At 47.4% G+C, this 10,514-nt stretch overlaps 1 protein-coding gene across 3 annotated transcripts; it reads left to right on the top strand.

Annotated features, from left to right (window-relative positions):
- The first annotated feature begins 2,999 nt into the window (after positions 1 to 2,999).
- Positions 3,000 to 7,092, top strand: tmem74b (transmembrane protein 74B). Of its 3 annotated transcripts, none has more exons than XM_063073807.1 (2): positions 3,000 to 3,358; positions 4,734 to 7,092. In XM_063073807.1, exon 2 carries the CDS (start codon positions 4,786 to 4,788, stop codon positions 5,545 to 5,547), a length of 762 nt encoding a protein of 253 aa, XP_062929877.1. In that variant the 5' UTR covers positions 3,000 to 3,358; positions 4,734 to 4,785; the 3' UTR covers positions 5,548 to 7,092. The 3 variants fall into 3 exon arrangements, with proteins under 3 accessions (XP_062929877.1, XP_062929885.1, XP_062929894.1); XM_063073815.1 differs by lacking the exon at positions 3,000 to 3,358 and adding an exon at positions 3,908 to 3,959; XM_063073824.1 differs by lacking the exon at positions 3,000 to 3,358 and adding an exon at positions 4,541 to 4,550.
- The last annotated feature ends 3,422 nt before the right edge of the window (positions 7,093 to 10,514 follow it).

The following is a 10,514-nucleotide window of genomic DNA, read 5'->3' as shown; positions in this document are numbered from 1 at the left end:
TTCCCCCAACATTTTGTGTGATGTTCAGTATGTTCCGGGTGATCGAGTAGAGATATGTCTCTGCCAAATGAGGTGTAAGGCACTCCTTCCCTCCACTTGCCTGCAGGTCACCCTTGGGCAAGGTGTAGCACCTGCTTAGACCCCCGATCAGGGTCATGTGAAGCCATGGGAGTAGGTGGTGGATGGTTGTATGAGCAGCTGGTGCATATCATAATTCCTGGTTATGCGACCACTGACACCAGGCAGACAATCTCTGAAGAGTAACACCATAAGATGATAAAACATAGGAGCAGAATTAGGCCATTCAGCCCATTGAGTCTGCTCTGCCATTTCATCATGGCTGATTCTGGATCCCACTCAACCCCACACATCTGTCTTCTCACCTTATCTATTGATTCCCTGACCAATCAGGAAACTATCAAATTCCGCTTTAAATATACCCACAGACTTGGCCTCCACCACAGTCTATGGCAGAGCATTCCACAGATTCATCACTCTCTGGCTAAAAAAATTTCTTCTTTCCTCTGTTCTAAAAGGTCACACCTCAATTTTGAGGCTGTGCCCCCTAGTTCTGGATACCCCACCACAGGAAACATCCTCTTCACCTTATCTAGTTCTTTCAACTTCTGGTAGGTTTCAACAAGATCCCCCTGCATTCTTCTAAATTCCAGTGAATACAAGCCCAAAGCTGCCAAACATTGCTCATTAACCCCTTCATTCCTGGAATCATCCTCGTGAACCTCCTCTGGACTCTCTCCAATGACAATGCATCCTGCCTTGAGGTATGGAGCCCAAAACTGTTGATAATACTCCAAGTACGGCCTGACTAGTGTCTTATAAAAGTTCAGCATTATCTCCTTGCTTTTATATTCTATTCCCCTTGAAATAAATGCCAACATTGCATATACCTTTTTTACCACAGACTCAATCTGTATATTAACCTTCTGGGAGTCTTGCACGAGACTCCTAAGTCCCTCTACACCTCTGATGTTTGAATTTTCTCCCCACTTAGATAATAGTCTGCACTATTGTTCCTTTTACCAAAATGCATTATCATTTCCCAACACTGTATTCCATCTGCTGCAATCTCATTGCTTCCTCAGCACTACCTACCCCTCCACCTATCTTCGTATCATCTGCAAACTTTGCCACAAAGCCATCAATTGCATTATCTAAATCACTGACAAACAATATGAAAAGTAGCGGTCCCAATATTGAACCCCGAGGAACACCACTAGTCACCGGCAGCAAACCAGAAAAGGCCTCTTTATTCCAACCTGCTGCCTTCTTGCCTGTAAGGCATTGCTCTATCCATGCCAGTATCCTTCCTGCAACACCATAGGATTTTATCTTGTTAAGCAACCTCATGCATGGCACCTTCTCAAATGCCTTCTGAAAATCCAAGTAAATGTCATCCACTACTTCTCCTTTGTCCACTCTGCTTGTTACTTCCTCGAAGAACTCTAACAGACTTGTCAGGCAAGATTTCCCTTCATAGAAACCATGCTGACTTTGATTTATTTTATCATTAGTATCCAAGCACCCCGAAACCTCATCCTTAATAATAGACTCAACACTTTCCCAACCACTGAGGTTAGGCTAACTGGCTTATAATTTCTTTTGCCCTCCTTCCTTCTTAAAGAGTGGAGTGACATTTGCAATTTTCCAGTCCTATCGGACCAAGCCAGAATCAAGTGAGCTTGAAAGATCGTGACCAATGCATCTGATATCTCTTCAGCAACCTCCCTCAGGACTCTGGGATGTAGTCCATCTGGTCCAGATGATTTATCTACCTTAAGACCTTTGAGTTTGCCTCACACTTTTTCCTTTGCAATAGCAATGGCACTCACTCCTGCTCCCTGCAGCTCCTTCCTGGGGCTGGAGTGGTCAACATGTTACATCTCAGATGCTATACCTTTCCAGAAACAGGGGTCTTCCCTGGATGGGACCTCAGCACCAGTTACATTTGATAGAAATTTTTGGAGGCAGAGGTCACCTGCTTTGGCTGGCTGGTATTCCTGGTGGGGTGGTGGGGGTGGTGGGGGGAGGGCAAGGCATGGCAGGGCTGCTGGGCAATATCTCCAGTACAAGTGAGGAGCACCAACTACCTTCCATTCAGAATGTGACTGGCGAAGGATCTTTGCAAGGGCAAGGCCGCAATTGTTTCCCCGTGCCCAGACCGTTCTGAAATGGCCCATGATTTCAGGGCATGAAAGGATATGGCAGGTGGAGGCAGGTGGTTGGAGCTGAGAAGAAAAATAGATCAGCCATGATGAAATGGTGGAGCAGAGTTGAGGGGCTAAATGGCCTCATTATGCTCCTATATCCTATGGCCTAATGATTTCTGCATCGCTCCCTTTACTCCTGTAACTATATATTTTTTTCTCTTTGTGATGGCACATTTTTCTGAAATCATAATCATATTTGCTATTTGTGCTATGTGCAGTGTGCTGTGTGCTGTTGGTATTGTGTTTTGCACCTTGGTCCCAGAGAAACACTGTTTCATTTGGCTATATTCAATGAGAATGTTGAATAATAATTGATTTTCCCTGGGGATTTATGAGGGGGTTCTACAAAGGAAGGCGGGTCATTTGCCGAGGGGAATAATTTGATAACAATGACTGTATTGTTTTGGGGGGTGGGGAGGTGGGAGGACGTATTTGTACTGACCATTTGATATCTTCATGAGGTGTTTGCAGGCGTCGCATTGGGCCGTATTTGGAATGACAAGGGGGTTAAATTCTGGGGTTAGAGTGACATATCTGCAGTGTCGATGTGTGGGTGTGAGTGTGAGTGTATGTGTGAGGGGGAATCAGGGTCTATCTGCATGTGCTGTCGCTGTATGGCGGTGGGGGGGGGGGGGGGGAGAGGTTGCGTGCCAGCAATCCCCATGCTGCGTCTGTGACTGCGAAGAGGAACTCAAATGCACGTCAGAACAAATCAGCCCGAACTCACAGCGAGACACGGGAAAGCCCACGGAGGGAGTACGAGAGCCTGCACGCTGAATAAAGCGTCAAGGCACAGCACGCAAACTCCGGCCGGGGTGTAAGGGGAGGGAGCTACAGAGGACGTGAAATGTTCGGAACAATCCCCCGGGACTTTACGCCGTTCGCTCCATCGAACCCCAGTGGCCGAGGAGTCGGCGCCGCGCACTGGAGGATGTCGTCGGGAGACTCAGAAAGGTTAAAGGATAATCGTGGGGGAGAGGTACCACCGGAGCACGAGTCAGCAGATCGCTTCTAAATGTGACTTGCGGGCTGACAGCGCCCGGCTTCCAACAGAGCCTAGACGGGCTGCCAGTTACCGAAATCGACATCTTGTGAGAACCCGTGTCTGAGTGCAGCGATCACGTTTAGAGGTAAGTTAACCAAACGGAATTAAGTTGCCGCGAATATTGCTGCCGGTTCCGGAAATATGCCGCTCTCCGAGGCAGCAATTGCTCACCGTTGGGAATGAGCGGTCGGGAGGGAAAGCTTTAAACCGCCGAGGGTTGTTCAGGGAGGCGACTCCGACTCCGACTCCGGGAGATCTAGATGCAGATGTCACCGCCCCAACAACAGAGAAATGGCCTGAATCCAGGCGAGCCCTTTCTCACTGCCGGTGACTGACGCCATTGTCCTCCCCCCACCTCTTTATTTATTTATCCCCACCCTCCCACTCCATGTCCCCCTCTCTCCCTCCCCAACGCTCTTCCCCTCTCTCCCCTTCCCCCTCTCTCTACCTCCTACTCTCTCTTCCTCTTTCCCTCTCCCTCCCGCTCCCACTCTCTCTCCACCTCCCTGCCAATCTCCCCCCCCTTCCCACCCGCAGCGCGCCCCTGAACCCGCAACGTTAATTTGCAACAGCCAGCAAATGGACACGCTCAAAGACATTTATCTATCGGCCAGATTCCCTGAGATCTCGCCAACATTTTTCTGCGGACGGTGTCTTTGATGGAACAGCGGAAAGCAAGAAACTTTGTGCGTTTATGTATTCGGCCGAGTGGGGGGATGAAAATGCGTGCAGGACAAAGGGGAGGATTCGGGTCACGGCGGGTGTGGTGTGTGCAATCGGCAATTCACTTGCACCGGTACGAGAGCTCTTGTCCCTTTCCCATCAGTCATGGTCCTGATCTTGCCATGTTTAACTCCTGAAGGGTCCCTGCCCCTTTGTTCCATGGTCTGGGAGTATCGTTGGGTCCCGCTGATCCGACGCAAACGGGCACTAAATGAGGTGGTGAGGCTGTCAGGGAAGGGAAGAGAGGCTGCTTTTCGCTGTAGGATAAAGCGGTTTTATTGTGAAGTGAAAACTGTTTGAGAGGCAAGGGGTTAAAGAGACAGAGACAGGTAACCAAGCATCGAGACCTCCCTGCAGGCAAGGGTATACCGCCCGCACATCCCGGGTAGGAGACTGCATACGTGTTTCAGCACCTCCCCCGGGTTTAACTTTACCAAGGCGTCAGATCAGCTGATGGGACCCGTCCCCTCTGAATGGCGTTTATATTTTCAAAAGAAAAGAGGTTTTGAAGGGTGTTAAGCTCCACAAATCACGGGACTAAGATCGCTGTGTTGGTAGGTGTCTCTCGAAACGGGTGTCGATAAGCAGGTACCCCCTTCCCAAGTGCATCTTTACAGTTTTTAGTGCCAAGGGTTTATGGACGACGTTCGGGGTCGATGAGATCGGTAGTCTTGGGTAAACCGTGTCCCCTGGTGTAACTGGAAGGACGTGTCACCGGTCTCTTTTCTTGTCTTCAGCTACAGGGTGACTGTTAAGTGTCGCTGGGATGTACACGGCAAACGATTTCCAATGGCGTCCGCGGAATGCTATCACCCTCTGGAAGTGAGCGACAGCGACCTCGAGCTCACCGACCATGGCTGCCGGCCCCAGCTGACGGCCAACGGGGCCATAGGCGTGCCCTGCGCCCCCAACCTTTCAGCACCAAGGACAGATCCGCCGCCCAACGGGGACCAAGAGCTGGAGACCTCCTTCACCTTCCGGGTTGACCAGCTGAGCGCCAACCCCTGCAGTCTCTCGGCCGCAAGCAGGTGCCCGGGCGGGCCTGAGGTGGTGCCCAGCCAGTGCAGCCGGGACAGAGCCCACGAAACATCACCTCGCTCTGAGGAGGAGCCCGAAGCCGAGGCGAATGGACAGTCTGTTGACTATGGCTTCATGGTGGCGCTGGTTTTCCTGGTGGCCGGCATCACCCTGGTGGTTATCGCCTACGCTATTCCGAGAGAGTCCCGAGTGGATCCGGACACGGTCACAGCTCGGGAGATGGAGAGGCTGGAGTTACATTATGCCCTTTTGGGCTCTCACTTGGACAAATGTATCATCGCTGGCCTGGGTCTCCTCACTCTGGGAGGCATGCTTCTCTCCCTGCTGCTCATGGTTTCCATCTGTAAAGGTGACCTCTATGGACGGAGGAGCTTCATAGTGACTGGCAGGTCTAGGAAGACCTACGGGTCCATCAACCTGAGATTGAAGCCATTGGACAGCGAAGGTCACCAGTCATTGGTAGAGTCGGAGGTAGTCCAGGTGTCTGAGAATCTTGGCTATACTGGATCCTAAAGGAACATGTTGCTCACCTACCCCCTACCTCCTCCCTTAGTCCCTTCACAACTAGGCATTTACATGGCCTCCCTAATTAAGAGAGTATTTAAATGCATGTATTTATTATACATTTTTTGTGCGATGCAGTACAACATAACATACTCGGGTCTTTCCCAGTGAACCATGCAGCAAAGCTCCAACATTCACCAAATGATGAATTTCGTCACCAGTCCAAGGGATGCAGTCCTCCATCAGGGAGAGATCGGTGCAAAATTCATGCAATCTCTCGTGAACAGTAATCAGCAAGGGAGTGGGAGAGGAGTCGGTGGTTGGGTGAGAACAATCCTTGCAGATTAGAGTGGTTCCGTGCAGATCTCAGTGCATCTACTGCAAAAAAAAAGTCACCTACCAGGCCCCAAACGTATTCATAGAATTGTTAGCACATTAGAGACTGTCAAGACTATGGAGACCAGGCCAGTAATTTTGTACAGGATGGTTACCAAAAGGATTTGATCCTGCACTAGTTTAAACACATACAGATTGATCACAGACCCTCAAGTCAAAGGCAGGTTGCAGCTCATACCCTAACCCTAATTTTGATCACAGAAATATAAATACATATAAAGCCTCTCATGACTTCAGGATGGCTCCAAGATTTTTACAAATAAACAATTCCTGAACTGTCCTAACTATTACAGCATTAAGAAGACCCAAATGTAATGTGAGCTCCCATAGACAATGAAGTGATCATGATTACTGCTTACCCAAGGGATAGACATTGTCCAAGTTACCAGGAATCAATCCCTTATCATTCATGAGACTGAGAGCATAGAACTTAGATCAGTACAGACTTTTCAGTTCATGAGGTCATGCCAACCCTTTAACCTTCTCTAAGATCAATCTAACCCTTCCTTCCCACATAGCCCTCCATTTTGCTTTCTTCCATGTGCCTGTCAAGAGTTTCTTTGAAGGTCCTTAATGTATCTGCCTCTACCACCACCCCTGACGGCATCTGTGCGGCTGCCACTGGAGTATCGCAGTTAGCGTGACACTATTATAGCTTGGGCTAGAGTTCAGAGTTCAACTCTGTCAATGTCTGTAAGATGTTTGTACATCCTCCCTGTGAGTGCATGGGTTTCCTCCGGGTGCTTGGTTTAGTCTCACAGTCTAAAGATATATCAGTTGCTAGGTTAATTGGTCACTGTAACTTGCCCTGTGATTAGGCTAGGGTTAAATAGTGGGTTTCTGGGTGGCATGATTTGTTGGGCTGGAAGGGCCAGTTCTGCACTGAATCTCTAAATAAATAATTAAAAATAAATTTACATACAACTTAGAACAGTACATGGTGTTTTGCAATCTTTTAATCTATTCCAAGATCAATCTAATCATTCCATTCTGCATAGCTCTTGATTTTTCTGTCTTTCATGCACCTATTTGTAAGAGTTTGTTAAATGTCCTTGACGTGTCTGTCTCTACTACCAACACTGACACCACATTGCATGCACCAAACACCCCCTCTGTGAAAAAACCTACTCTGATATCTGGGGGGCGATAGGTGGATGAGGTAAAGGGCGGAAGAAGCAGGAATATGATAGGAGATAAGAGTGGACCATGGGAGAAAGGGAAGGAGGAGGAGCATGATAGGGAGGTGGTGGGCAGGTGAGGAGAAAAGAAGGGGTAAAAGGGGAGCCAGAAAGGAGAAAGGAAAAAGAGAGAACATAGAACATAGAACTGTACAGCACATTACAGGCCCTTCGGCCCACAATGTTGTGCCGACCCTCAAACCCTGCCTCCCATATAACCCCCCAGCTTAAATTCCTCCATATACCTGTCTAGTAGTCTCTTAAACTTCACTAGTGTATCTGCCTCCACCACTGACTCAGGCAGTGCATTCCACGCACCAACCACTCTCTGAGTAAAAAACCTTCCTCTAATATCCCCCTTGAACTTCCCACCCCTTACCTTAAAGCCATGTGCTCTTGTGTTGAGCAGTGGTGCCCTGGGGAAGAGGCACTGGCTATCCACTCTATCTATTCCTCTTAATATCTTGTACACCTCTACCATGTCTCCTCTCATCCTCCTTCTCTCCAAAGAGTAAAGACCTAGCTCCCTTAACCTCTGATCATAAATCCATACTCTCTAAACCAGGCAGCATCCTGGTAAATTTCCTCTGTAGCCTTTCCAATGCTTCCACATCCTTCCTATATTGAGGCGACCAGAACTGGACACAGTACTCCAAGTGTGGCCTAACCAGAGTTTTATAGAGCTGCATCTTTACATCGCGACTCTTAAACTCTATCCCTCGACTTATGAAAGCCAACACTCCAAAAGCTTTCTTAACTACCCTATCTACCTGTGATGCAACTTTCAGGGATCTGTGAACATGTACCCCCATCCCTCTGCTCCTCCACACTACCAAGTATCCTGCCATTTACTTTGTACTCTGCCTTGGAGAAGGGGGAATGGGGGAGAAATTACTGGAAATTGGAGAAATCACTGATCATGCCTCAGGTTGGAGACTACCCAAATAGATTACGAGGTGTATCTGGATCTGATAAAAACTGAAACAACTACTTTCCCAGGACTTCAGTAAAATGTTGCTGTTGGCCAAAGTGAGAATATGTTTGAGTATATTCTTGAAAAATCTGATTTAGAGATATAGCACAATAACAGGCTGATCTGGCCCAATGAACCTGTGCTGGCTAATTACACTCATATGGCCAACTAACTTTCCATCCAACACCTTGTGGTCTGGAGTACCCAGAGAAAACCCACGGTGGGGCGGGTGGGTGGGGGGCGTGGTCATACAAACTCCTTATAGACAGCGGTGGGAATTTTAACCGAGGTAGCTGGTATGCTAACCACTACTCTACCTTGTCACACCCTTGTTACACTATTATACTACAGTGCATTATTTGATACACATAATTCAAAGTTAAATAATCAACATTCTAACCCCAGTACCTCTATTTAGCAGCTATGGGGTTAAGCAGATTTTTGTAGTATTTTATATGGAACTGGGACAACAACAACATATCATTTTGCAGTATTTTTAAGGACAACCTTTCAGCATTGGGAACTCAAAAATGAAAAAAGAAATGTGAACTCTGGTACTAAAACAAAGGTTGGTTTCTTTGGGAGTTCTCTGAGTCTAATGTAACAGGGAGAGTAACAAGAGATTCTGCGGATGCTCAAATCCAGAGCAACAAACACAAAATGCTGGAGGAACCGAGCAGGTCAGGCAGCATCTATGGAAGGGAATAAACAGTCGATGGTTCAGAACAAGACCCCTCATCAGAACAGGGAGAGTAATAGGGTAAAAGGGTACTTAGGGTTCCTCACAAAATGCTGGAGGAACTCAGCAAGTCAGGTATGGAGAGGAATAAGCAGTTGACATTTCAGGCTGACACCCTTCATCATAGGGGTTCCCAACATGCGGTCCACAGACTCCTTGCTTAATGATATTGGTCCATGGCGTAAGAAAGATTGGGAACCCCTGCTTCATCAGGATGCTGATGCAGGGTCTCAGCACGAAATTCATTTCCGTAGAGTGCTACAAGGCCCGACCTGCTGGGTTCCTCCTGCATTCTGTATGTGTTACTCTGCATTTCAAGCATCTGCAGAAGCTCTTGATTAACCTTTAGGTTCACTGTGGTGGTCAGAGTAATCGGGTTTTTATGTTCGGAATAATAGACCCTTTTAGAGTCTCATAAACCACAGGAATATTGCATTTACGGACTAATTGGCTTCTCTGAAGTGAGGACCACAGTGGAAATTCTACCCCATTCTGTTCAGGTTTAATTCCAAGTCTCCCTGCTGTTGGAAGTAATCCAGAAGTGTTCTGCTGTCAGTTTTATTGCTTGTCCCTACTCGCCCTTGGGGAAGCTGGTGGTGAAATGCCTCCGGAGGCCACTGCAGCTTTGCAGGAGGGAAGACACTGCAGAGTTTGAGAAAGGGAGGAAGGGCCATCTGGTGCAGCCTCGCATGTGCTCTGGAAAATTCTTACCGTCCACCAGCCGTCAAAGTCTGAACGTTTTGTCTTTGTGATGAGTCATGGAGTCCATTTTGTGTGTTAAAAAGCAGTTCGTGTGAATTTCACCGATTTAGTGGACCAACCCAGAGTCAGAGTCAGGTTTATTATCACTGATGTATGTCATGAAATTTGTTGTTTTGTGGCAGCAGTACAGTGTAATACAAACAAAATTACTAAAAATTACAATAAGAAATATAAAAAGATAAATAAGTAGTGTATAAACAGTTTAAAGTGGTGAGGGTTCACTGTCTGTTCGTAAATCTGGCGGCAGAGGGGACGAAACGAGTGTGCGTCCTCAGGCTCCTGTTACTTGTCCTTGATGGTAATAATGAGAAGACAGCATGTCCTGGATGGTAATAATGAGGAGAGAGCATGTCCTGGATGGTAATAATGAGGAGAGAGCATGTCCTGGATGGTAATAATGAGGAGAGAGCATGTCCTGGATGGTAATAATGAGGAGAGAGCATGTCCTGGATGGTAATAATGAGGAGAGAGCATGTCCTGGATGGTGAAGATTCTTCATGATGGATGCCGTCTTCTTGAGGCATTACCGATTGACGTTGTCCTCAATGGTGGGGAGGCGAGTGCCCATGGCAGAGCCGGGTGAGTTTACAAACCCTCGGCAGTACGGTGTGGTCTGACCTTACGTCCATATCTATAGAATGGTGCTTCATTTACTTCCACTGTACTTTATGCGGGACCATATTTCAGGCATCTCATTGATTAGACCTCTGCTCACAGTTTTAGAACATAGAACACAGTTTTGCACAGAAACAGAAACAGGCCATTTGGCTCACAATGTTGTACTGAACCGATTAATTTAGTCATCAAATGGCCAACTAAATTTAGAGAGGACAATTTACTTTCTTCTTTAAGTTCAAGTTCAAGTTTAATTGTCATTCAGTTGAATAGCTATGAACAGAGCCAGCCAAAACAGCGTTCCTCTGGAGCC

The sequence above is a fragment of the Mobula hypostoma genome, chromosome 2 (assembly GCF_963921235.1).
Source record: "Mobula hypostoma chromosome 2, sMobHyp1.1, whole genome shotgun sequence".
Lineage (NCBI taxonomy): Eukaryota > Metazoa > Chordata > Chondrichthyes > Myliobatiformes > Myliobatidae > Mobula > Mobula hypostoma.
This window is presented reverse-complemented; position numbering and strand designations above follow the sequence as displayed.